Source organism: Cinclus cinclus, chromosome 5 (genome assembly GCF_963662255.1).
Source record: "Cinclus cinclus chromosome 5, bCinCin1.1, whole genome shotgun sequence".
Classification (NCBI taxonomy): domain Eukaryota; kingdom Metazoa; phylum Chordata; class Aves; order Passeriformes; family Cinclidae; genus Cinclus; species Cinclus cinclus.
The window spans coordinates 51,762,599-51,790,392 of record NC_085050.1 but is presented as its reverse complement, the minus strand read 5'-3'; the positions used below and the strand labels follow the sequence as shown (position 1 = coordinate 51,790,392).

Sequence of the window (27,794 nt, the reverse complement as noted above, 5' to 3'; positions counted from 1 at the left end):
GAACAGACATAACTTGTGAGAGCATAACTTGCCTGTCACAGCTGCTTTCACTTATCAGATGGTTTTGAGGACCATAGTTCTCTATTGATGCCTCTACTACGATCTGTGTAGGTGGGGTTTTTTATCACTGTCCAGTACACTGGCCAAAAACTGGCATGCTTTCAAGTAAGCCACAGTGTAAAGCAAAGATTTGTAGATAGTGAGAAACAGGAAACAGCTCTAGAAAGCAGGGAGGAAAAAATTACATTCTCTTGTATGGCCCTGTTATCATAAAATGAGTACTAGTGCAGGGTGCTGGATGCAGTTCACTGCTGGGTTACCTTGCTAGTGCAGTAATTGTGAGGCAGTGGTTGGGACCTTATTTTTTAGTTCACAGTTCAGTCAAAGCTTAGAACATACAAGATTGTCTTTTAGATTAAAAGCTCTTGATGTATACATGTTTGAAAAAAGCACAGACAAATTCAGATAGGTTGTATTGGAAGCTTATCTTTCTATTGCATTTCTGTGTGTTGTGCTTGGTTGGGTTTTTTTAAGTCTAAATCTGTTCCAAAAGTAAGCAGGTTTTTTTTTTTTTTTTATCTTCCCTTTCAATAGAAGCTCCCAATGCTTCCAACCTAAAAATTGTAAGAATGGACAGAACAGCAGGGTGTGTGACAGGAGGGGAAGAGATTTACCTGCTCTGTGACAAGGTTCAGAAAGGTAAGAGTCACAAGTATTTTAAGGCACACCAGGGTGTTCACCTGGAGTACACAAGAAGCCTGCTGTGCTGTCTTTAGTGTTACCCCACTCCAATAGTGCAGCAGGATTTGTAAGCACTCAGCCATTCTGGAAATCAAGGCAGCAGTTGAGAGATTTAATAAATCAAAATAATCTATTGCAAAGCAAATTCAGCTTCTCTTGCCTCCACAGAGACCATGTGATTATCTTTGTTCTTCTCAAGTTTCTGCCCTTGCCTATGTTCATGGAGTTTTGGGGACTGGTGGGTACTGGGTGATGTTAAGTAGCACCTGCTCTGAATTATTCTGAAGTTTATGATTTATTATTAAGTTCCTGATTGTAAAGAGTAAGTATGAGTATTCTCTGTTAACCATGGATGGGAACTTACTGTGTTCAGCACTGCTGGTAATAACTTCAATTTATGTATACACTTATGGTAGAGGTTACTTAGTGTAAACAGAGTAAGATTCATTTTCAATCTCTGCTTATGGCTTTGAATGTGTGCGGATTCAGCAATGTGGATTAGGATGCTTTGTTTTTTTATTGGAAGGTAATGGTTAAATGTGCTTGGTTATATGTGGGCTAAGTAAAAAAAAAAAAAAGATGGGAGTGAGGGAGATCTTTGTATTTTTCAGCTACAGGTGGTACTTGAGACACCCTGGTGTAGATTACATGGTAGAGTGGATGTTGCCCACATGGTGAGCCCTGTTCTCATCTGTTTGGAATCAGTCCCTGCTCATGTTGTTAAAACCACAGTGACATTTTCTCTTGGTGCTGGCTGTCCTTTTCCATCTCTTTCTTGTAAATGCCCTTCTACCACTTAGGGAAGAGAGAAAACTTTGGGGGTACTTAGGGACTTTGAAAGAACTATTTTCCTTTAATAGTGCATCTGCACAGGAGGACTGAGATAAAACGTAACTCTTACGCACAAAATAAATAAATAAATAAATGTCTGACTCAGTGGAAGCCCTGAGGTGGGGTTTCCCCTGAGCCAGACTGGGGTTTCCCCTGACCTCACTGCCTTCAGAAACCTCCTGCCTGAAGGAACTTGAGCATGCAGGACAGCAGGACTGGAAGTGGTGGTTCACAGTCTTGAGACTAGCAGGTGGGGGACCAGGGGAAGCAGTCTGTCTGCTACAGAAACCTGTCCTGCATCAGTCGCCCTAAAACACAATTGGCTTTTTCTAGCTTTTTCTCACTGGGAGTGCTATGGAAGGAATTTACTAGAGGGGTGCTTTTCCTAAAATTATAAATAAATAAATACAAAGAGAATGAAAGAAAAATTGTTTGGAGGAGCAGAAGCCAAATGCCATGTTTCTGGCCTGTGCCGTTTGGAGGGTGAAGGATCCCTGCTGACACACTGCTTGCTCACACCACCACCAACTCCACCGTGGCACTGTGCCAGCAGCAAGGGGAACTTGAAGTGTGGTACTTCAGGTTTTGCTACAGTTTTTTGAACTGAAACTCTTGGAGGAGAGAGGGTGGTTTCTACATTTTACACTTTGAGTTCTCCCCTCCTTACATGTTTGTTCCAAATAAGGCTCCTCTGGAATGTTTTATAACCCTAGAATAGGAAGATGATGTGAACCTAGTTCTCTTTTTACAGCTCAGTAAATAGCAACTTCAGTGAAGCCATTAGGATTAGGCTGATGTAAACTTGATGTTTTAAAGGGGTTATTTCTGCTATTTTCATAAAACAGATAAAGGTAATTGGTGTATGATGTAGTATTTTCATCCAGCCAAAAGGTAACCATATTGATTTTTATCTGAAATAACTATAGCCAAAGGTTAAACAAATGCACAAACATTCCAGAATGTTTCTTTCATTCTTTGCAGATGATATTCAAATACGTTTCTATGAAGAGGATGAGAGTGGTGGTATGTGGGAAGGCTTTGGAGATTTTTCTCCTACAGATGTACATAGACAGGTAAGTAAGAGAGCATTGGTTCTTTGTCAATGATTCTCACATCTCTGTAAGCTAGGATTATATTATAGTTCGTAAATTATGTAAAAGCATCTGTTTCCTGTACTGACCTCTTCCTTGGTATGTTGCTTCCTATTAATAATAAAAACTTAAACAGTTCTTTCAAGACATCTGTTAGGTAACTAGGAATACAGTGCAAGGAAATTAGGAGAAAGTCCCTTTGCTTTAACATGCACCCCCTGTAAATTGGGATAGGATATATAAACAGCTCTGAGAGCTCCTTATGAACACACTGAGAAAGCTACAGAAGAAATGCTAAAGAATAAGGGGACAAACAGTGCAGTACTGACATATGGGTGGTGGCACTTAGCCACCACTTAGGTGGCAATTCTGTCTTTTCCAAAAGGCTTTAGGAGTCAACCTCAGAAGTGAAACTGAAACGTGATTTTATTGTTGTAACAACCCTTTGCTCTGAAATTTTGCCTCCCAAGCCCTAAACCAACACCTTCAAAATAGTGCAAATGTAAAAGCCAAGTTGTCAAAAGCCATGCTCTGTGATAGATACGCTTATCTTTGTTTCCTTCACAGTTTGCTATTGTGTTCAAAACACCCAAGTACAGAGATGTCAATATCACAAAGCCAGCATCTGTATTTGTACAACTGCGTAGGAAATCTGATCTAGAAACAAGCGAACCAAAGCCTTTTCTCTACTATCCAGAAATCAAAGGTAACTCATTAAATCTGTTTTATAGATTGGGAATAGAAACCATAGGGTCCCTAGGAATGTTTTTAATAAGACAGAACTGGCTGAGTGAGGAATTTTTGGTTTTAGCCATTATTTTTAGAAAATATTTTTACCTCTTTGTTTTGGGCAGAGTCAATATGCAGTATGGTAGGTTTATAATGGGTTTTGTAGGTCGTGGTGTAGGACAGGTAGGCAGTAAATCCATGTGTATTTTCCAAGTGAGGATTATTTCTTGCAGATGCTCTATATGCACACATGTCTTTCCATACAGTAGATGGCACTCTTCCTCTGAGTTTCTGCCAAATAATACCTGAAGAGATTTTACTGTCAGTATTTTCAGATTAAATACTAAACCAAAACCTGTTTGGTGCCTGGTAGAAAAGGTACCTATTTTGCAGTTCTCACCTTTTACCATCGTGCCAATGTCACTGATATTTCTGAATTTTTCAATTACCTGTACTAGTTAAATAAGGCAAAGGCATTTCTTGTGAGAGCAGGGAAAGTGTTGTTTCAGTCATTTAAACTTTTAGTTGCTTAGCAGAAGTAGAATAGTTGGTATTGGCCCTGCTTCTAAATTACTAGTGAAAATAAATTTAATCAGTAGATCTGTGCCCTTTGAAGTCTGCATTTGAAATGTTTGACAGGAATGGCATTGGCAGTCGTGGTTTTAAACACCAATAATGTTGCTGACATGGAAATGCCTCGAGGCCCAAGTCATAATTGGTGTTTCATTGTATTATCTTTCTGCTTAGCAATTTACCTGCCTGCAGGTTACACTACTGAATTCTAATCTTGAATGCTTTCTGTGCCTAAGGTGTAGAAATCAATTCCCTGTCAAAGTCTCTAAAATAAATGTGCGTTAGTAGTGAGAGATTCAGGACAGCTGAGGAGGGAGTGGTGGTGGTCCAAGTTAGCCTGCTTCACAACTGTTAGAGCAAATAGCAGAAAGCATGAATTCACAAAAGCTTCCAGAGTTGCCAGAGGATTTCTTCTTGGTAATGATTTCAGGAACCTCTTGCACAGGTGTTAAAGGAAGTGATCAGCTGCAGAACAAAGTTGCCAGATTTGAAGCAAACCTCCTTTATGTGCCTCTTAATTGAGTAAAATTAATTCAACATTATGTACATTTTCAGATCCCCTGTAAAACCTCATCTTGATATTAACAGTTTAGGAGCTATACTTTTTCCCTTGTTGCAAATGTTCCCACAAACTTAGACACATGTATGTGGATTTTTTGTGTTTCTCTGACTAGACTGCTCTCTAGAGTTTTCTCTCCTTATCAGTGTGAGTATACCTGATGTGTGCATGCATACATACTTACACATCATGTCTACCTGGAAACAATGCACGTGGCTTTGTCAGTGTGCTGTCTCATGTATTCAGCTGTCCCATCTGATGCACTGACTAATGTGCCTGTGCGTGAAATTTCTTTTTGTCATATGGCTGTTGAAAACTACTAGATGATTTAATAAACAAATGGTATTTTGTTCTTTTCTCAACAGTTCTACTAGATTTTAACCCAGGTAATGTTTGTATCTGTATTTTTGTAGCTCTTGTCATGACATTTTCACTTTCCCCAGTCATTGGGATAGTCCTTTTAAATCTTTGTGTTTTCCTTTCCAGGGAGACTAAGTCTTATTTTGTACTTACACTATAAAATAAGTTTAGGCTTTTTTTTTTTTTTTTTTTTTTTTTTTTACTCCTGCTACTCAGTATGGTTTGACAGTAATATGTCCCTGCCTGAAAATAAGTTGTCTTTGTTCTAGTGGCTGTTATGGTTTTTTAAGTAAATCATTTCAACCAAGCACGGTTTTCACCATTTCTTGCCATCCCTCAATAAACAGTTCAAAGGGAACTGCATGTACTCGGCACTGTTGAAACTCAAAAGTGCCTTGTGATCCTCTGATAAGGCTCCACTTCTGAAGTAGATTTGCTTGGAAGAAGAACCTGTGCTCTTCCCAAAGGCAAATTTTCTTCAACAAATTGAAGGTTTGGAGTACTTGTGCTGATTCATGACTTGGCTTAGACATTGAAGAATTTTGGGTCCATTTATCTCGCGGGCTCTAAGTACATGAGATACTTTTGAAGGAAGCTCTGAGCCCCCCAAGACATCTCTGCATGTGTCCCCCGCACACAAGGCAGTGATGCAGCTGAAGAGACCAAGCAAGCCCAAGTGATGCTGCTGGTCTGACTGGGGACTTGGGACTGACCTGTTTCTCAGAGGAATTCTCTCTGCTCCAATATATACAAAGACTTTCTGTATTCAGAGCTTGAGGGAAGTTGACTTTTCTACCACACTCTGCATTTTCCTTTATAAACTAATAACTGTAGTTATGCTTTCTGTATGCACACTCTGTGCTGTGCCTGCCACCAGCAGGAGTGACTCCCTATTCTCTGTTCTTTCTATCCCAGATAAAGAAGAAGTGCAAAGGAAACGACAGAAGCTCATGCCAAACTTCTCTGATGGCTATGGTGGAGGCAGTGGCACCGGAGGTGGTGGCATGTATGGAGGGGCAGGTGGCAGTGCTGGCTCTGGTAAGGCAGCAGTTTTGGGCAAAGAGGGAAGCGGGTTCTTCTTTGAGAGCCAGACAGATGTTTATGCTGATTTTTAAAATGTAAAGATGATTTTGTTTCCTAGGCATATAAGATCTGACTCTGTTGCCTTTACTCAAGTCAGTCAAGCATCTCCTTATTCCAAACACTTCATCATCCAATTTAGCTTCCCACTCTGGATGCTTTGTTGCTTCCTAGGCCTTGGAGGCACTGAAATTCATGAGACAGCTCAGTTAGCTATCATTTTGGGTGTCTAGAATTGAACAGGTTTTGAATTGTTTCTTGGACTATCAGTGGAATTTGGCAAATTAACCCTGTTAGTGCAAAGAACTGTTAAAAAACTGGAGATCCTCTTTAGTAACTACAGTGCTCTATCTGTTGAAGTCAGAATATATCTGATATGCAGGATCATGAGAGCATTGCTTTGGTTCTTGCAGCTGAGCATTAAAAACCTATAGGTCAGCAAATGTCACCTGAACCACAGCCCTATTTTTAGAGCAAGGAATAGAGCAGAAGTTTTCAAATTGCTACATGTGCTGCTGGCAGCACATGTATAGCATAACGCCAGAATACAAATACGTTGGATCACAAAGATTCAAAAACACAGAGGCAGCTTATGATGTCTCAGTTGAGTTTTGGAGGAAAGACATAGTGATACTATGTTTGTGTGGTGTTATGGATGTTGGGACAGAGAGTCCTAGCCAACCATCTAGAATTTCTTTGCAATTTTGAAGGGGTAGGGGAGAGCTCACCTTTAGCCTGGAAAATTAATTGGATGGAATAAAGCAGAAGGTATGCAAAGAACAAAAACTCAGTTCTTTAGGTTCAGTGTTCTTCTAGATGGTGTTCTCATAATTTTAGGATGTAATGTTATTAATTCTTAATCTTTTTTTCCTTTATTTAGAGTTCAGTTTTCCTTCATATGGCTACTCTGCTTTTGGAGGGATGCATTTCCATCCTGGCACAACAAAGTCCAATGCTGGCATGAAACACGGTAACAGCATGTCTTTCTTCCAACAGTTGAATTGAGTTTGACCTGTATTTTTTTCTACAGTATGAGCCAAATTATCAGGCAGTTCTAGCTAAGCATGCTGGAGAGGGCCTCTTCTCAAACCTCTAGCAGCAGAGGGGTTTGTGTAGCTTATACTGCCCTGCTTCTCTTTTTTCCTCTCCAAGTGTAGTTCCTTCTTACTGTGCAGTCCTGAGAAGCAGTCACCAAAACCCCTCCATGTGTTTCTGTATTCAGTGTTTCAAGCAACAGCCATCTTGCTTGCTTGAATGCGCTGATTACAGATGACCCAAGGACTAGACCACAGAAAATATATCTTCCTTTTTTTGCCATGGTCTGGTACTACCCCATAGCCCAGAGAAATCAATGGAAAAGATTAAGTTGTTAATAAGGACACTCTTGGCTGCCTAAAATAGGAAGGTAATTTCAGATTATTACTCCGTAGTTATTTCCAGAGTCTCGGGGATGAATTTGGTGTTAGAAAAAAAAAGAAGTGTCTGAATAATTCTGCTAGATTTTGTGTATTTCAGACTTGCATTCTTGTACCATGAAAAGAGAGGTAAATGTGTTGTAGTGTATAAAGGTTTATTTCTAAAGTAGAGGCAGTCAAAACTTAGTATCACTTTAGAGCAAGTCAAATCACTGTGTCTGTCCATGTGTGCTGACATCTGGAATATTATGATTCATTAATTTAGTGATAAGTTTTACATTGAAGTAAATTTTTGTATTCATTTTTCAGGGTTTGGTTTTGTCTAGTTGAATTTTATCATCTGTATTTAAAAAAGCAACAGTACTGGACATTAATAATTCTACCTTTTGTTAGAAGGTCTATCAAACTGCACAGCTGAAGAAGACAGAAGGAGCTGTGATAAACAAAGTGACGAATGGAACACGAAATGTGATGTGAAGGTGGAAACTGTGGAGAGGACTGAGTGCAGAACATCTGCTGATAATGAGAAAAAGGAGGATTCTGTTTTTTCCTGTAAAACTGAAGTAAGCAAAGCAGATTGCAGGTGGCAGGGTAAGTGAGCAAGTAAATGTATTTAGGGTAAATCAAACTGCAGTACTGCAAAGCAAGCATTAAAGGTTTGAAAACTCCAAAAATGTCTGCTTGCTGTTTTCAGAACATGGTAATGCCTCTTGGAGAAAACAGGAGGGATTCCATTCCCCAAGATCCAGGGTCCCTCCCCATACCTAGTTCTGTAGATAACCTTCCACCTTTGTACTGCCACTGGGCATTTGCTTGTCATGCAAGGAGATGAGACAGCTTTGACTGCTGGGCATGTTTAACACTGCCTTTGAATAAAGGAATATATATAAATATAAATATATATTATATAAATATATATTATATAAATATATATAAATATATATAAATAAAGGAATGCTGCAAGCAGTGAAGGCACAGGCAATATTACTCAGCAGTTGACTTGGCTTTTGATATTTGAGAGATTTCAGTGGATGAATTAATGGATGTTAGTATGACTTGCAGTAGGTCTTCCCTGCAACACTGCTGAATTGTGTGCAAAGTAGCATTATAGGTTTGAATTTAAAATATAAAGGTACCTGTTACCATTTGGCAAATACACAGTAAAATAACTGCTGTAGCAAAGTGTTACACATCAAATTAATGCCCAAAAATTTCTGCTTTTCTCATATATTTGTAGCTTTGTAGACCATTAATATGTGCTTGTACAGTTCATGGTATTTTTCTCTACCCTTTCTCTTGGATTTTAGAGTAACAAGCTAACCTTTTAACACACTCCTAAAATACTGCTTAGTCTTATTTTCAAGTAGAGAACCTACAAAAAGAACATTTTCTTTTCCAGTCACAGTCTTAGAAGATATTAACAAGAAGTGGGGCAAATAAGCACAGGATGAACTCCAGTGGGGCAGTACCTGGGGAAAAATTACTGAACCAACTGCTCTCCTAATTGGACAACGTTTGTTAGATGGGATAATTTGTTAAACTTACAAAAACTGTAGAAATCTGTTACTGGGTACGCCCATAGCCGATAACTGTGGACACACCTGGAAGCTTCTAATAAAGAACTGCTTTTTTATCTTGCTATTTTAATACTGTTGCAAGGGGTTTTGTCTTTTTATTTCAGGCAACAAAATGAAAGGAGGAAGAAGGCAAGGATAGTCAGCAGAACTGGTTTAGCAGCAGAGTTCTAAAATATATAAGGACTACAAACCACCCTTTCCCAGACAGCAAGACATGCATTTTCTGGACTGTTTTTTAAAGGATTTGAGTAATTATGCTTAGCATAAAATAAAAAAAAAAAAACAAAAAACAAAGAAACAGTAGTGTGGGACTAGAGAGACATGGTAGTGGTAGGAATTCAGTACAAAGGAATGTCTTGGTTCTGGTTTTTACCAAATGCAACATAGCTAGACCACTTTTGTTATTCTCTGGATCAGGGAGAGAGCACATTACCTTGTGTGTGTCAGCCCTGTCTGACACTTGCTATTAACAGAACTAGAAACTGTGGCTTGGGAATCCAAAGTGGCACAGGAGATGGGCTGTAGTTGTAAACACCTCCACAGTGTAGCTTCTTTGATCTGAGAATGGATGGTGCTCTTGAGAAAAACTGAAGGAACCTGCTGTTTGCCATTTTGGTTGTGATAAATCCCATGACTGGTTCAGAGAACAAAATCTTGTGCTGTTATGAAGAAATAATAATGTCCATCTAGCTGTCGTGAAGGAGGGGTCTGAATTGTTTACCTGTTTTCCAAGCAATTAATATTGTAGGCAGGAAGTTGACTTTTTTTTTCCATTGTAATGGCATGAGGCAATTTCTAACTACAGATTATACAATGAATTGGTGCAGAAGAATAGGCTCCATAAAATAGCTACTGCAGGCTGGATCATTTGGATATTAGCCTAAAAATGCATGTAATATTTTGAACGGTATCTTTCCTGTGTGTTTGATATGGAAAATCAGGGGGTTTCAACATCTAGCTCCCTGATCTCTGAAAATGTGTATAATGAGAAAATAATGAACTGCTTAACACCCTTTACCCTGAACATAGCACATTTAGTGTTAAGAGGTAAATAGCAAATATAAATCTATCAGCCCAGGCATATAGTACAGCAGCCAAGGGATGTACTGGCCAGAACAATAAGCTTCATGGATAGCTGAGTAAGTCTTTACCTTACAGCAATGATATGTTTGTGTTCATCAGGGATATGTTTCTGACCCAGTCTAAATGCCTGGTTTTGTGTAGCTGAAAATCCTGGTTATTGTCTTCCCATGTATGCTTTAAATGACACAGTCTGTTGTACTTGTTTGCACTTTGTAATTCGCAGCCTTACATGGTTTTATAGAAACATGAAAGTGTTCAAAATACAGGCTGGTTTCAGATGATACTGCTTCACAGAATGACGCTGTATTTCAGAGCTCATCTGTTTTCATTTTCACTGGTTTCTTGCTGATACAGAACCACAAAAGTATTGACAGAGCAGCTAGAGTTACTTTTTTCCGCAAATGAGTTTCTTTTCTCCCTTTTGCCTCCCCACCATGACAACTTCTTCTTTTTGAAATTTCAGTGGCTGTCCATTTTATAATTCTAAAATCAGGAAACAAATACTAAGTGTTGTAAAAAGTAAAATGTTTTAAACAGAAGAACAGACTCTCCGTGCTGCTCTAAAGCAGGCTAGACTGCATGATTTGAGTTGGAGAAGGAGTGCAAAGCCCTGCATTTATTTAATAGCTTTTCTCTGAGCTTCTGTGCAGTATCTGATGGGTCACTTAGGCTTCCTGTGCCTCAGCTTCCTCAAGGCAAAACTACTCACACCTGCAAGTTCCAGATCCAAATTCTGCTCCTTTTGTCTCATTGCACACAACTTCACATCACTGCTATTAATTCAGTGCCAGTCAAACCAGAGGGAGCTTCCAGATTTGACTGTTCTCAGAGTTCCTGCTGTCTGAATGCTCAGCATGCCCCTAGTTTTCCTTGTCTCCGTCCTTACCTCTCAGAAGTAATTAGCAACCATCTCAGTGAAGCAGTGAATAATGGTTGGTGGTCTGCACTTTGTATTTCTGTGACAGCACAAATGCCTGTCAAAAGTAAGTGATGTTCCAAGGAAAACAGCTGAGTTGATGAAGAGGAAACTCTGTTTTGCAGATGCTCTGTTCCTGGAGAAGGCCATGCAGCTTGCCAGGCGCCACTGCAATGCTCTCTTTGATTATGCCGTAACCGGAGATGTGAAGATGCTGCTGGCAGCTCAGCGCCATCTCACCGCTGTCCAGGATGATAATGGGGACAAGTGAGTTAACCACACTGCACTTGCTGGGTTGAAACCGATGGGTTTGAGGGCAGAATGGTGTAGTCCATTTTTGTCCCTCATGGGTCCTAATCACTGATGGCACCATTTCTCCTTTCTGCTGTTTGGGATAGGTACAGCTGTGATTTAGACGCTTCTGTTTCATTTGCAAAGAAGTCATGTACACCATAAACTGCATTGATCCAGTACCTGTCAGAAAGTAATCTGGTCATTGAGGGTATATTGAGCATGCTGTGAGTTTCAGTTTCTTCGCCCTTTTTTTACCTAAAATCTTGACTGAGCGTGAATTGCTGTACTTGCATCATGATACACAGGGTATGGGGGTCCTCAGCTTGGTGCTGAGGGAGAATGCCCTGCTTTTTATTCCATGCAAGTCCTTAAGTCTTCATAGGATGCTTCAAGTAAGAGATTCACCAGGAGATGTAGAAACAATAGCTGGAGGGTCTATATTGCAAGTTCTTTCCAGAGGACATTATTTTGCTCTTGCTTACATCTGTACTGTACTGTTGTCTTCTGAGGGATTGCATAGATGTTTGTGGCAGACTTGGCTGCTAATATTTGCCTATCAGTCCTTTAGTAATGTGAGCTGGAATGGAAATCCGCTTTGTTCCTCTACAGCCATGCAGATTCTGTGGAACTCAAGAGTGAAGTACTGTGAGGAACTAATGATCAGTAGTTACTTAAATTGAAATTCAGCAGAAGTGCTGTGAACAAATGCAAAGATAATCTCTCAAAAAACCAAGTGACACTATCACATCCTCACATTTTAGCTGGCAGTCCCTGTGCAGTCACCTATATTTCCTTAAACTGTAGTGTTTTGAACAGTAGAAGCCAGATAAGCCTCAAGGTAGAAGGAAAATTTCAAGTGACTGAGACCTGTATTCAATTACTCTGAGAGAGGTTACCACTTTCACTCCATTTTCAGTGAAAATAGGCCTCAGATTACAGACAGAGGACTGCACAATCAGAGAGAGCTACTTTACTAGCTTTGCTTTCCAAATGGAAACCTAATGTCTGCTTTGAGATAAGCAGGAATATGAAGAAGGTGGGAGCTAGCAAAAAAATCTGCAAGTGCTATGGACAGTACAGCTCCTGTGTTTAAAAAAACATAGGGGGGGAGTTAGAGAACTATTGAGCAAGCAGGCTCTGCATTTAAATGCCAAAATGCTGCTTGTCAGATATGGATTTGCAGGGCATTTTAACTTAAGTTAAAATACTTTTTAGAATGATGATTAATAGTTGTTTTCTTGCTGGAGCACCTGCAAATATGTGAGGCTCAAATTCACATTGCCTTTCTCCTGAGATAAATTTATTCTGTGAGTATAATATACATCTGAATTACTTGACAACTTTTTAACAAAGTGAAACTTTGGTGATTGTCTTCCAGCTGTCTTGGGGGAGAAGAAAAAGGTCAGAATTAATTAATAAATTGCCCTGATTTTCACTTTAATCATTAAAATTATATGGCAACTAAAAAGTTTTTAAGTATTTCAAAGAACTTTGCTGTCAACAATTTATGGCTTTGAGACAGAACCCAGCAACCTGTGATTAGTGTATATTTACAGTGGACACTCAGAAATGGCTGTGACTGTATTTATACCAGTACCACTGCTCTGTAGAGATCTGATGGCTCTACAGTGGTGCTCAAATGCTTTTTTTCATTTAGGAATGTTGAAGGAAACAGAACTGACCTTTTGTGGTCTTGTCAGCAGCACCACATATGTTGGTAGGGTAAAATTAAAATACTTGCTGCTGAAACAAGAACTAAAAGCAGTAGAAGAACAAATGTGTTTCTGTAGTGAAATTTGGAAATAAGATGTCAGCATGATAGAGAGCATAATAAAAAACATCTATCAGAGCAGAGGAACAACACTTTTCCAGTAATGGTGGGACTCTTTGAACAGCACAGGGGAGTTGAAGGAGGGAAGGTGCCATGATACTTCCAGTGGCAGCATATAAAATCAATTAAAAATGCCCTTTAAGGATATGTTTAATTTGCAAATTATCTTTTTTTTCTCTTTTTTAAAGTATCTTCTGGTTTTGACTGCTTCCTGTGTCAATTTCAGGATGATTCCTTGCCCTGAGTGACATGGAACTTCCTTTTATTTTTCTGACAAAAGTGTTTATCTCAGACTGTTCAGGTATTTCTGGAGTGGCATAACAGACACACCAGATGTCCTGTGTTTATATTTTGTCAGCAGCAATGTGCTAAAAAGATGAGTCTAGAAATTGGCCATCATCTGCCAGCAAAGCGCTTGGCAGGATACGTTTCAAAACAAAGGGCATGATTTTCCAATGAAGTCCTAAGGTAGCAAGGCAAATGGAGCTCTGTGGGACAGAGGTGATGGGATTCACAACCTGCTTTTTCCTTGTGCCATGTTGTACGTCCAGCCACTCATGCTGGTGGTGAGGGAACCTGCCTTTGGAGAAGTGCACAGGAAGGGCCGTTGCATTAACCCAGTAGAAGTAAAGTGTCTTGCTGTGCAGTCAGTCACTCATGTCTCAAAACAGGTGCTTTTTTGGCAGGATGCCTCTGGCCACTGCTGCAAATCCTGTGGTTGTTAGTCACTAAGTCCATAGTAATTTTTCTGTTTGAAAACGAAATAAAGAAAACCCCACAGATCTGGGGGAAACCCCCAAGGGAAAATCTGCTTTGGTAGCAGAGAGGCTTGTGGAAATTCTGCAGGAAGGTTTTGACAGTAAGAAGTGTTTTATCTGCTGCATAGTTCAAAATATGAAAGAACAGCAAACCAGCAGAGAACCTGAAGATTCTGAAACAATTTTTTGTGCCACATTTTGTATATTAGCCTAAGTAGTAAAGTAATGCTGAGGGCCAGCAAAAGCAATCCTGAGTTTGCTTTTGTGATTGAGGGGTTAAACAGTACCTTCTGATCTACTTTTTTTTAGTGTTGGGATTCATTTTAGGTGTTGGTACTTAGTGCTGGAATCATCTCTAATAGTCAAGTGTTTGTATCAGAATGCAGTCAGATCTACAGCAAAGCCTTGAAACTTTTCAAATGAAGCTGAAAACAGTGTGAATTTGTTAATATGGTTTTTGTTTGTTTCAGTGTCCTTCATTTAGCAATTATCCACCTCCATGCTGAGCTGGTGAAAAACCTCTTGGAAGTGATGCCCGATTTGAATTACAATGACATCATTAACATGAGAAATGACCTCTATCAGGTGCGCAGTTGTGGGGATATAAGTGTTCCTGATTGTTCAGCCAGTAAAAAAGAAATTGCACAGTTTGCCATCTGTGAGAAGAGATCAGAGGGATGCACGCGAATTTAAAAACAAGGATATATTGTAAGGTGTAGTGGAGGAAAGAAGAGAGTTTTCACTGGTTTAGCCCATAACCCTCCTTCATGGTAAAATAAGTCTCCATGGGTTAACTGTGGAAAGGCTAAAAAGAATGAATTCTTCAGTTCATGGCTTCAGTATTCGGCCTGTCTGTTACTAAACCAGAGGTATGGATTACAGTGTGCCAGCTCCAGGCTCTTCTGACCTTTCTGCCACTGGCTAACTTGGGATCATGAGTTATCTGTAGGCACATGTGGAAGCCATAATAACCTATGCCCATCCTACAGCCCAGATTGTATTTGTGCCTATCAGGTGAGCACCACAATTTCCCTTTCATTTCTGCAGTAAGTGAGAAAAGCTCATCCCTTTGTCTTCTACCTAGGAGGGAAAGAGCTGGCAGGCACAGTTCTGTCTCCTCAACTAAATGTAACTCAAGTTTTAAGGAGAGCTGTGAGAACCTGCCTGGAAAATAATCTCTTTTGAAGAGATTGTGCATGCCATTGAGCAGCACTCTGACACTTGTGTCATTTGTTTTGCCATGAACAGTAAAGGCAGATTTTAATTCCATATAGGTGGTCCCAGAAGGTTTGACTTCTTTGTTTTCTTTCACATTTTTATGTTCTTATAAAGCAAGTTTTAAATGTGGAGGCTGCTGAAAGTAAGCAGAAGTTTTTGATTTTAGTTCTGTGTCCTGTGTTCAACAGAAACAGGAAGCAAAGCTGGGTTCTACACAGGAAATAAATCTGTGACTACCAGAAACTTTACAGCTCTTCCTACCTTCAATGTAGACCTTAGGCCATTGATGGAAGAGAATATAGGATATAGGCTTGAGCTAGAATTTTCCTTCTCTACAGATATTCTGAAAGATGACATATTCCATATAGATGCAGTAATTAATTGCAAATATGTTGACAGATCTGTTAACAAACACAAGCTTATTGTGCAGAGCTGGAATTAGTCTTTTTTTTTAAGTCCTCTGTCAATATAATCTAGATATGTAATCTTATTCAATTTTTAAATTATTTTAGTATTGGAAATACCATTTCTCAGACCTCACTAGAATGCTTACTGTTTAAATACATGCATATGTATGTTCAGTGTAATGTTGCTCAGAACTGACAAGAATGCAGAATGCAACCAACCTTTGGAAGGTCCCAAAACCTCTCAGCCTGAGCATTGCTCAGTGCTGCAGGCACACAGAATTGGGGAATCTGCAAATGGGATGAACTAGTTCAACACACTCAGTATAAATGCACAATTGTTCTGCAGTTTGACAAGTGCCCAGAACTGCAGGATTTTCTTCTTTTCTGTGCAGACATTTTGAGGGATAAGGAACTCCTATGACCATGGCTGCATATGATCTCTGATTCAGGTGCAAAAATGAGAGGATGGTCCATTGCTAAAGGATCTGAGTAGGGTCTGGAAAGCATATGTGCTCCCACTGTGGCATGAGCTTGGTGATGGGGCAGCTGTGGAAGCAGGGTTGCAGTGTGTGGGGGGCACAGGGATTATCTCATTTCCCAAGCCCCTTGCACTCTAATGCTCAAATAGCCAGGTCAGTGCCCTGGCTTACAGAGTAGAAAACATCTTTGTTCCTCCCAAAGTCCAACTACTGACACTGGCAAGGCAGCTTTTATTTCCAGTAAGTAGAAACCCTCTTTGTAGTATTCAGTAGAAAAGAAGTTACATCACTCCAAAACCAACAAACTGAAAGCTTGCATATGTGTACAGTCTTCTCAGCCTAGGAGCCTTTATGGGTTTCAGAGATTTCTGTTCAAGTGATGTAGCTGTTGCTTATCTTCTCATGGCTTGCTTCTGTCACTTGCAGACCCCCCTGCACCTGGCAGTAATCACAAAGCAGGCAAGGGTGGTGGAAGACTTGCTGAAGGCTGGAGCAGATGTTAGCCTTCTGGATCGCCACGGCAATTCTGTCTTACATTTAGCTGCTACTGAAGGAGATGACAAGATTTTGAGTCTACTCCTCAGGCATGAGAAGGTATCTCCGATGGTCAACCTCCCCAATGGTGAAGGTATTGAAAGATAATGGCTGTATTTTACACTTTCCTACTAGACAAACACACCACAATTCCTGCCAACACCGTGTTGCTACACAGACCCTGAAAATAACATCTTTCCCAATTTTGCATATGCTGTCCTTGGTTTTTATATGCCTGCAGGCACAAATGAGAGAACGCAGGTGTGTCAGTTTTCTGGTTTTACAGAACAGAAAGATTGGTAATGGTCACGTGACACAGTATGGATTAGAATTTTTGTCACTGTACATTTTCTTAAATCTCACAGGACCTCAAGCGCTGTGTTTGTCTTGCTCCTTATACCACCTTTGGTTTTTTAAAAAAAATACCCCCAGAAGAAACTGTCCTCCTGTCTAGTGAATGAAATCCCCTTACAGAAAAAGTTTCTGGACTAGTACAGAATTTCTTATCTGGGGACCATACAGAATTAGAGCCTGGAAAATAACCACAGAGACAGTTCTCCCATTTTTCAGCGCACATATGACTTTGTAAAATGTCTCACCTAAAATTGTCATTATGGATTGAAAAAACTGTGTTCAGTTCTTTAGAGATAGGATTTTTTGGTTGAGTTTTGGTTGGTTGGTTTTTAAATAAAAGGCTTTATTATTATCTTTCTGGTGCAGGTATTCTTGAGGTGTCAGGTCACTGTGGTATTACAGAAGGATGGTACTAAAATATACCAGTTACTCTCCAGACTATTTTCTAGAAGACATGTTCAGTAGCAGATGGGGCCAGTGTGGAGTACCTACTTGTTTAGTACCAAGATGCAGCTTTTCTTTCAAAGGCTATTCTATTGAGGCAAAAAGATGCTCTAGGTGAGCTCTCTAGTTCCTGCCTTCTGTTTTACCTTGTAATCTGATTTTTTTTCTTGCATGGTTTTGACTCTCCAAGTTCCAATTTATGCACAAAGAACATACTTATTAGAACCATTAACTTCGTCCTGAGCCTCCACCTGGAGTACTCCTTTAGGGTCTGTGGCCCCCAACATAAACAAGAAGGACATGGGCTTGTTGGGGCAGGGCCAGAGGAGGGCATGAAGATGCTCACAGGGCTCTAACATCTCCCCTGCAGATAGCCTGGAGAGCTGGGACTGTTCAGCCTGGAGGAGAAAAGGCTCCAAGGAGACCTTACAGCAACTTCCAATACCTAAAGGGGGCCTACAGGAAAACTGGAGAGAGGTGTTTTACAAGGACATCTAGGGATAGGACAAGGGTGAATGGACTTTAAACTGACAGAGGGTGGGTTTAAATTAGATATAAGACAGAAATGCATCACTGTGAGGATGATGAGGCACTGGAACAGGCTGCCCATACAAGTTGCGGATGCCTCATTCCTGAAAGTAGGTTCAAGGCCAGGTTGGATAGGTCTTTGAGCAGCTTGATCTGATGGAAGATGTCCCTGTCCAAGGCAGGACTGAGGTGGAACTAGATGACTATTGAGGTCCTTTCCAACCTAAACAATTCTGATTCTATCACCTTTTAGTGTATCAGCAGGCAAAATGTTACTTCTGCTCAGGTAACTACAGTGACTGTAACTCATTTTACAATTTTCTCACTTTGAAATTCATTACTCCGATATTTCTGAATTTTACAAATATTAATGCAGATAATGGATGGGTTTTGTTTTGTGTAGGTCTCAATGCAATTCATATGGTGGTGATGGCAAATAGCATGTCCTGCCTCAAACATCTGATTGCTTCTGGAGTCAACATCAATGCTCAGGAACAAAAGTCTGGACGAACTGCATTGCATTTGGCTGTTGAACAAGAGAACATCCCCTTGGCAGGCTGCCTTTTGCTTGAGGTAAGGGCAGAATTTATTTTTTCCAGGTCTTTTCAATGACGTATTTAAAAGCTGTTGACAATCCTTGAGTGCTTCAGAAAAATAGAAGTAAGGGGGGAGTACTTGAACTAGTATAATGGCAAAGTTACTGGTAACGTTACTGTTTTGTTCAGCATTGCTGGTGAAGCTTTTGCCCAAGTGGAGGAATTTAGAGTTGGTGACCCTAACCTGACTGCACATGCCATGTATAATTTACACTGAGTAATCCTGGCAGGCACTGAAGTGACCATGAACAAGTTCATCCCTTCTGTGTGAAGGAGAACATGTATGGAGATGTGCACAGAGATGTAGTTGTGTAATCTATAAATATTTGTCTCATCCTAATACCTTGATGCTGGTATCCTTAATTCTACACCCCCCAGCTGGCTGTGTAGCTTTCCTCCGTGTTCATGCATGGACGTGCCACCAGCCTGGCTGCTCTTCTGATGAGCAGCAGGAGGGCAGGATTTTGCCCACACCACTCAAGACTCAAAGGCCACGGGCAATGTGATGGCAGAACGTTTACAGGGGATGCAAAGTGACTTTTATCTACCTGACCTATTTGGAAATATACACTGTGCCTCCTGCTCTAACACGGGAGCACACTACCAACTATATGCATGCAAACTGTTGTAGTTATTTTATAATTCCTTCTTTTCAGGCAGCAATTAAGAGTTTTTATGCAACCAGGCAGGGAATGGTGCTTACTTGCACAGTAGCAGTGTTTATGTTGACATGAGCCTCTGCATTGTACAGATTTTTCTTTTTTGCCATTCAATAAAAACATAGGGTGATGCAGATGTGGACAGCACTACATATGATGGGACAACTCCACTTCACATAGCAGCTGGAAGGGGCTCAACAAAATTGGCAGCAGTTCTCAAAGCAGCAGGTATGGAAATAGATCTTTGCTGAAGATTTTTCTTTCACAGTGACAATTCAAGTTGGAAAGCTTCAAGCAGAAAAGAATGTGCCAGTGAAATTGTTTAATTGGTGGAGGAAGTCAGATGTTAAAAGCAAGGTCTGAATTTCCTCAGAAAGTCCTGCTCTGAGGTGCTATTCTAAGCACTCTTCAGCACCATCTAATGGCTAGAAAGGCAAATTATGTTGGTCAAAAAAATCTCGAGGACTTTAGAAGTTTTTTTACTATCTTTTGTGGCTTTTATAGCTGAAGAAGTGGAGAACTCTAGACCTTTTTATGTATCTGGGATAATTGTTGGACTGCTTTAGAAACAAAAAGCCAAAAAAAACCACCTCTCACTGAAGCATCTTAGGGTCTCCTATTTGCTGTCACTTTGGAAGAATAAGGTTGTGTGTATTTATTGGAACATTTTGTCAATTGTATTTAAGCCTGATTTTTCTCCTTTGAAACAGAAACCCAAGCCTCCCATTGCTGAGGCTGTCTGCTCGGTCTTTTAAAAGCACCCCCACTTTGTGTGACACTCTAAAAAGCAGCACCACACTGTCCCTTCATCACATGTATGTTGTGCTGTATGAGGCAGGATGGGACTGGAAGGCAGTGGATACAACCAGAGCTCTTTCTTTGGGCCCTAACACTCTGCTTGTTATTTTTTTTCCCTCTTTATAATGGCGAGTAGCATTATACAGAGATGTGACAGCATTTAAATGTAATTGGTAAAAAGAGCTACTTGAAGCCCTTTATCCCCCCCACACACACACACTTGTTTTTCAGGTGCAAATCCTCACATTGAGAACTTCGAGCCATTGTTTGATCTAGATGATGTGAAAGATGGTGAAGATGATGATGAAGGGATTGTGCCTGGAACAACACCACTGGATATGGCGGCCAACTGTGAGGTCTGTGGTCTGTTTTTTCTTTTAGTTTTTTGTTTTTCTAATTATAAATGACAGTTCAGCTCTCTCAGCCAGCTCCTTTCACTGCATCCACAATTATTTCAATTAATTCAACTAATTTGCCATCAAATATTAAGTTAATTCAGCCATAAAACTCCCCTGATGACACAACACAGGAAGAAGGCTCCACTGATATGACTAATGCTGCTGAGCAGAAATGACCAGGCAGTTCTTCAAGTAGCTGTACTACAGTATTTATCTGGGTGGGCAGCTTGTGTTTGAAGGCCCATTTTCCAGTGGGTTTCTTTGCTGGGTGTTTTTCAGAATTGCAGCCTGTGTGGGGTGGGAAAATGCACTCCTCTATTCTACCCAAACAGTGATTAAGGTGATGATTATGGATTTGGCTTGGTGTGAGTATAAAGGATAAGCAGTCAGCATCTCTCGTCATCTGGAGCTGGAGAGTGATACCAGCCTTAGCTGAAAATCTAACCCAGGCTTTGCTTTAAATGACTAGTTGCAGACAGGCAGCAGCTCCTTGCTTAGTCTCTGCTACTGCCATTTATTTACTGCCAAGACTTCCTGTGTGTCTTGAAAATAGTTGCCAGATGACACCGCTTAAAATAGGGATTAATTTCTCAAGATTTCACCTTTAAGTTTAGCACAGGTTTTATACAGTATCCTCAGTCATACTGAGCCTGGGAGAGGAAAAAAAAAATGCTGATTTACAAATGGAACTTTATACAACACTGCTGAAACTTAATGGACACTAACCAGATTTCTGCTAAATACTGACTTTAATGTATTCTCTTAGGTGTATGATATATTAAATGGCAAACCCTATGAGTCAGCAGAGGTTTTGGAGGACTTACTCACACAAGGTAACATCTATAAAGACTTGACAATATCCCTCTAATAACTGAGTACTGAAATTGCCGTGGCAGAGACATTGCCCTGCAAGAGCTTGTAACTGAACTGGTGAGAGAAGAGGTGCCCTCCCACCCCCTTGCACAAAGAATGAGCATGATTCCCTTAGGAGGTCTCAAGGACAAGGAGTACTCTTGCAGTATTGCAGCAATACATTTGCAAATGCAGGGACTGGACTCTCAAATAGTCTTCAGTTTGGCTTTGTTTCTGCTTAAAAATGAACTGATGCATGATTTGTATAAATACTAAACTAACTTATTTCTCTGTTCCCCAGGACATTTGAGAGAGCTGAATGAGAATTCCAAGATGCAGCTTTACAAACTATTGGAATTGCCTGATCCAACCAAAAACTGGTCCACCCTAGCACAAAAACTGGGTCTTGGAATACTTAATAATGCCTTCAGGTTGAGCCCTTCCCCATCGAAAACTCTGCTGGATAACTATGAGGTAATGTGCTGTAACAGGTTATTAAGAACATTCAGCATGTGCAGAACCTTGTCCTCCCATAGAGTGAGATAGTGCAGCCCTGCAGTTTTAGCCAGCCTGGATGGTGCTGAGCATCTGATGTCTGTTCTTTCAGGTTTCTGGTGGTACAGTTCAAGAGCTGATCACAGCTTTGAGACAGATGGATCATACAGAAGCCATAGAAATAATTCAAGAAGCACTGTCCATCTCACGCAGACCATCTGCCCTGGAGGACAGTACAGCAAAAGCTCTTCCATCATCATCACCACTCACCTTTGCAAATGGAGAGACAGGTAAAATTGACAGCAAAATATGAAGAGCTTTATTTAAGACATTTTTTTTCAGTTCTCCCTCCCCAGTCTATCTAGGACTGCTGATGATTGCACACCTTCTTGCACACACTGCTTTACCTGCTTACTGGTTTCAGAAATATTCTACTGCAGTGTGTCCCTCTCATGACAGATATCTGTTAGACATAGGAAAGAGAGGAAAAATGGACCACTTGAATCAGCATGCCTGCATCACAGTATTCATTATACTGTTGCCCTTTGCTGAAACCAGACACCTGCCATTTGCTAATGGTAATGCCTTGGATGTACTGGCAGTACAGGAAATTATCTCCAAGGTGTGTAAAAGTGCCATTAGCTTTTGAGTTTTTTTCCCCCCTCATAGCTGTATAGACAGAAGTGTTTTGGGCTCCTAAACTTCTCGGCAAGACTTCAGTCTTCGTTAAATTTCTCCTTCCACAATGTGTAGCACTCCAAAGTGGCCTAGTGTTCTGTAGGCAAAGAAAATGGGGCTGGCTTAAGTTACACAGGACCTCAAGCAGTCCTGCTGGCCAACTACCTGCTCAGAGCAGAGCCAGTGGAACATGACATGAGGTTGCCCATGTTATTATGTACAGTTGAATTCTGAGCATCTTCAGTGATTGAGGTCCTACAGTGGTTTTGGCCAAGGAACTCTACTAAGAGAAAAAGAGAGGTTGTGAGAAGTATGACATCAAGCCTGTTCTGTCACTGCCTGGCCGTGTTTAATAACAAAAACCTTTTTTTTTTTTTTTTTTCCCCTGTACAAACGCCAGTAGTGCTGGCTGTAGCCTAATGTGGAAACTTACACCCTGTGTAAAAATATTGTAGGTATGTCTGGTAAGAAAAAAGAAACACCACAGTCAGTCCTTTCCAGTCTAATATTGCCAGTTTATTCTCTATAGAAAACTGTTCGGTCAGTCATGGAATAAACCTTCACACCCACCTAAAAATGCACTTGTACACATATTGCCTCTTTAGATTCATCTTGAAGTGTAAAAGAGGGATGAATGGAGGGCATCATTTATTTGAAGATGTTAGTTTAGAAAAACAAGACTGAACTCTTAAGATAACACCATTGTTTTAGTCACACCAATCCCACATTCTACCTTCAGTTTGAGCTCTTGCAGTCAGGCACTCCTGTGGATCCTGTACAGGTGATAGATGCTACTGACTTGTTCCTATTTCAGGGTGACGTACTAGATGAAAGCTCTTCAAGTGTTTGTCTCAAAAAGAAATCTGTAAGTTGAAAAAACATGAATTAAAAGCCTAATCCTTGGAGCTGTGCAAGTGTACAGAATGTGACTCTGAGAACTAGAGAACCTTTTGCTATGTGACCACCACAGCTGGGCAGAGTCCTGGCCCGAGTGCAGTGACAGCATTAATGGCAGCAGATCACCAGGCTTCTCATCCCATCCACGCTCCAACTGCAAGCTGATCTCTGCCAGCAGTACATCAGATCACATGCTACGGTGGCCTGGAAACACTCAGCACAGTTTTTCCTATTATAATACCTCACGTTAAAAGTTGTTTTCCTATAGAAGAGCATAACCCTGTTGGTTTGTATTCTTTAGGTTTTTCTTAAAGCAGCCTTGCTCAAGTCACACAAATCATGATGTTTTCCTTTTCTCTGTCCCTCAGGAGAGCTCGATAATAGCAGATTTCAAGACACTGAAAGTACATGTGACAGTGGTGTGGAGACCTCCTTCCGCAAGCTGAGTTTCACTTACTCAGACTCTCTGAACAGCAAGTCCTCACTAACACTTGGCAAGATGGCCGTGGGCTATGGACAGGAAAGTTCAGGGCGAAGCAATTACATAGCTGACTAGTGATCTTCAATTAGCAATATGCAGTTACAGGAACAAACGGGACATTTCAAATGACATCAGTGTCATTCTGGCCCGAGGGAAGAGAACTCACAATCAAAAGTGCACTGGAAGACTCCCACCTGAACCTGAACAAATGGCAACTGCAGCATGTGACTCCTAGCCACTGCTTCCCTTCCTCAAGTACCTTTAATTGTGTTCATTTACAAGCCATTTACAGTAACCAGGGCTCCTCTGCTGCATTAATACACAGGACTCTGGACTCTATGGAATACTGACTGAGCTTTCCTGGTCTGTGACTTTCTTTTACACATGCAAAAGAAGTTGTTAATGCATAATACAAACTTACTAAACAGGTTAAGCACATGAGAAAGAGGATGTAGTTTCTAGCTGCTCTCTTCATAATTTTTGCAGCACAGTTGCAGGTAAACAGCTTATAAAAATAGCTGTCAAAGAAAAATCATTACTTTAATCACAACAGTGACAACTTAAGAGAAAAAAGAGAATCCTAAAATAATGCTGTATATTTTAAATAATGTATTTAAACATAACTTTGGTGCCTCTTATTCAAAATTTTTTTCAAGTTTGGCATTTTCCTACTTGTAAATAGTTTTTTAATATCTGTTCCTTTTGGAAATGTGCTTTCTAAATGCTTATTTTTATTTTACTTTTATAATAAAACCCCAAAATTAATTCTCCTGTCTGCACCTGCTGTGATTTTTACATTACTTTTCAAGTAGAGGTACTGACGATCTAGTACCTCAGTTTTATACACTGATGCAAGATCATGCTGATTTCCAAGCACTAAAATAAATGAAAGGTTGAAAGGCACTTGTCTTAAAGCTAAAGTATCTTTTAGGGAGGGAAAGTGGACCATCAGCTACTACCGACAGCCGTGCTTTGAGTTTAAAGCCTCTGCCTTGTTTTAGTTCTCAGCATTATGGCAGCCAAGAATCATTTACACTGAAACCAACTACTTAGTGTCTCAGCAAATCTCAGATGGGGACAGCTCTCCTTTGGGCTGTCTAGAATCTCCTGCAGTACCTGTGCTCATAAGCAGTGTTTCTTCTTGTGACATCAGTTCTGAGATGGTGAGTGTCTTGTTATTGATGTTGGCCCAAGTAAACAGAACAGGCATCAGAGTTCATGGTGAAAAAGGCAAGAGAGGCATTTTACCATTGTCACTTACTTTTTGCTAATTTCTGTGGTACAAAGATGGAGGGTAGTTCTTGGCTCAGCTCGGTCTTCAGTAACCTGGGTGTCACTCCTGAGAAAATAAATCAAGACAAACCTTGAGAACGGTTACATTTAGAGTGGTAGTTGCTGTAATGAATTAAAATATGTGTAATGAAAGAACTTGTTGAATTAATTTTATAATCCATCTGACTTACTGAGAATGTTAATCACTTCCAGAGAAGATGAGTAATAGTAGAAGTGCCATTCTTTCAGTTCTTGTATGTATAACCCTCATCTAGGCAGTGTCTAAGGCATATAGATTTTTGTTCAATTAATGTTCCTCTCCAGTGTTCTCTTTGTATTCCAGCTCTAATAGAAAGAGGCAAAGGTTCTCATATTCCAGGAGTAGAAGAGCTTTTTGAGCACTAGGAGAGCTGCTGTTCAAGTAAAACACACCTTCTGCTTCCACAGAATTTCCACCACAACTCAGGAGAGTGGCAGAGATTTTTGCTGAGGTTTCTACAAGGCTTCAGAGGTTTTCCATGGCCTCATTTAAACTTAACTGCTGTAAGATTTTTCAACCATCCAGTCACCCTTGCTATATGCACAGTACAGAAGAGCACCAGCTCAGGTACTTAGAGGTCTCTATTGACTGACTCTACTTCCTACAGAGATGGCCTTTTTTCATCTAAGTTTTTGTTTTCCACATTAATTAAATTAGTTTGGTGCTTTTGTTTTGCCACCTTGTAACATCTAACTGGAAAGCAAAGTTATGTAAACACAACTCTTAGATTGAAACATGTCCTAAAAATTTCAAACCATGAGTTCTTGGTTCCCTAAGAAAGTAAGAAAGAAAACAGTGATTCTGACAATAAAAAGGCCGTCTTGGAAGCTTCAAAACCCAGCTCTCCTGTACCAAGGACAAGAAACTTATTGGCCCATTTCTCTGTTCCTGACACTGCTTCAAGTCACTGAAATGGTCTCTGCTACACATCTCCAAAAACAAAATGGAACTAATAGAAGTAAAAGTACTGAAGAAAGACGTGCCTCTAAGGGAGAAAATTTGTCTAGACCACAAGGTATGCAAACAGCAGGTAACAAGAAAGACTGACAGAGAACTGTGAACACTTACTTAAGAGAGCAATTTTTGGATATATTTGCATGCTTCCTTCCTGAAGAAGATGCAGAATGTGAAAAAGCTTCCAAGGACACGCTCCAGTAAACTGGAGCAAAATAAGTCACCTTGTGTGACAGAAAGTATGAACCAACAAGTGCCCTCTAAAGCTCAAAATGGCCTCTGCAAGCCCAGAATGTGCTCACAGCCAAATCTCAGACAGAGAATGGTTTTAGGACAACAGATTAGCCAACACCATACAGTGTTCTTCACAAACCTGCTCTCAAGTTCTGTTTTGTAAGGGTATTGTGGCTGTGGGGCAGTCTGGCTGCTGCTTTTGCCATCAGTGGAGAACAGCCCTGATGGGCCTGGGAGTGAACAAACTCACTGGTGCTTAACAAGACATCATTGCAAGGCAGCACCCTGGAAGAACACTGACAAGGCCAGTCCCCTCTACTGCTGCCACCAAAAAATAATGTAATGACACTGAGGACAAGCACCATTAAGACTTACTAAATGCTCCTGCTGCCAAACCCCCACCAGACAGAACTGCCAATACAGGTGCTGCTGTAGCTGTAAAAACACTCAGCTGGCAAGATGGATGTGTCGATAGGAGCCTGGGGTAGGAGTGCTGCCTTACTATCTCTGCCCTGATCTGAGACAAAGGCAGAGCAATGTAACCAAGTATAGCACAGAATGCCACTGAGAAAGTACCAAGGGGAAATGGTTAACCAAAGCACACCTTACAGACACTGCTGCATGGCGAGAGAACAGCTTCTATAAATATACACCTACTACAACACCAAGAAGCCAAAAGAGCAAATCAAGGATATTAAAACAATAATAGCAGTCAACCTTCCCCTTTAAATTCTGTTTTGAGTTGAAGCATTTGGCTTAAGCAATTGCTAATCTTTCATAATGGCACCTAGTGCTGAATTAAAAGATTTTCTGTGAAAAAGAATGGACCTACTCCTTAGGGAGCTCCTGACGTTCAAAAACAGCAGTAATTTTAAAAATTGCCCAAACCTTGCTATGTCAATCTAGTAATTGCAGAAAGCAACAGGGCAATAAATAATAGAATGCTCTTATGTATAACTGTGCTGGTAGACTTCATTTGCATAGCCATTTCATCACTTATTAATCATGTACCACATCATTTCTTTCATTACTTCTGCCTAAAAATTGTGACAGGCTAGACGAGGTCACAGTTAACCAAATGAATGAATGGGTTTTGCTTCTAGCAATCCAAAAGCTCTTTTCTGCATATCTCAAACTCCATGCATATGCTGAGATGAACAAATATCACTGACCTCCAGACAGGCTTCTTGATTGTCTTATACAAGTGATTCCTCCAAAGTTTTATTTATTTAACACTATCAGGTGTCATTTTGAAATTCTATCCAGATGTTGCTGGATGAGATGTTTTTCCATCAATGTATGAGAAAGACATCAACAGACTTGCCCTCTTCCTAATACACTTCAGCAGTACATATTAATCGTATTTTTTCCACATTTTTTTCATTCTTACCTTATATTGACTTTACTGCTGCTTTGATTCCAGGACACAAAAAAATCTGAAGAATTTTTCTGGTATTGTTGGCCCATGATGCTTCTCAGAATAACTTTTAAATTTCCTTTGTCAATGCCTCCATTTGTTAAGTTTTACTCATAACTGTCATTTTCCCTATTTATTTTACAAAATCTATAAACATTGGCACATACACATCCATATTTTGATTGTTTCTATGTCTTCTTTTAACTAGGACTAGTTTTGAA

At 40.2% G+C, this 27,794-nt stretch overlaps 1 protein-coding gene across 2 annotated transcripts in view; it reads left to right on the top strand.

Moving 5' to 3' along the window:
• Nucleotides 1–24,068, top strand: part of NFKB1 (nuclear factor kappa B subunit 1) — a 45,501-nt gene extending 21,433 nt beyond the window's left edge. For both annotated transcript variants that reach the window (XM_062492983.1, XM_062492982.1), the window contains exons 8-23: nt 595–699; nt 2,554–2,645; nt 3,231–3,369; nt 5,800–5,922; nt 6,845–6,934; nt 7,776–7,970; nt 11,081–11,222; nt 14,309–14,423; nt 16,369–16,570; nt 18,206–18,375; nt 19,183–19,285; nt 20,087–20,211; nt 21,020–21,086; nt 21,407–21,579; nt 21,713–21,890; nt 23,544–24,068. In XM_062492983.1, the coding sequence (XP_062348967.1) occupies nt 595–699; nt 2,554–2,645; nt 3,231–3,369; nt 5,800–5,922; nt 6,845–6,934; nt 7,776–7,970; nt 11,081–11,222; nt 14,309–14,423; nt 16,369–16,570; nt 18,206–18,375; nt 19,183–19,285; nt 20,087–20,211; nt 21,020–21,086; nt 21,407–21,579; nt 21,713–21,890; nt 23,544–23,731 (2,207 nt within the window). In that variant the 3' untranslated portion in view covers nt 23,732–24,068. The remainder of the gene's footprint in view (nt 1–594; nt 700–2,553; nt 2,646–3,230; nt 3,370–5,799; nt 5,923–6,844; nt 6,935–7,775; nt 7,971–11,080; nt 11,223–14,308; nt 14,424–16,368; nt 16,571–18,205; nt 18,376–19,182; nt 19,286–20,086; nt 20,212–21,019; nt 21,087–21,406; nt 21,580–21,712; nt 21,891–23,543) is intronic.
• The last annotated feature ends 3,726 nt before the right edge of the window (nt 24,069–27,794 follow it).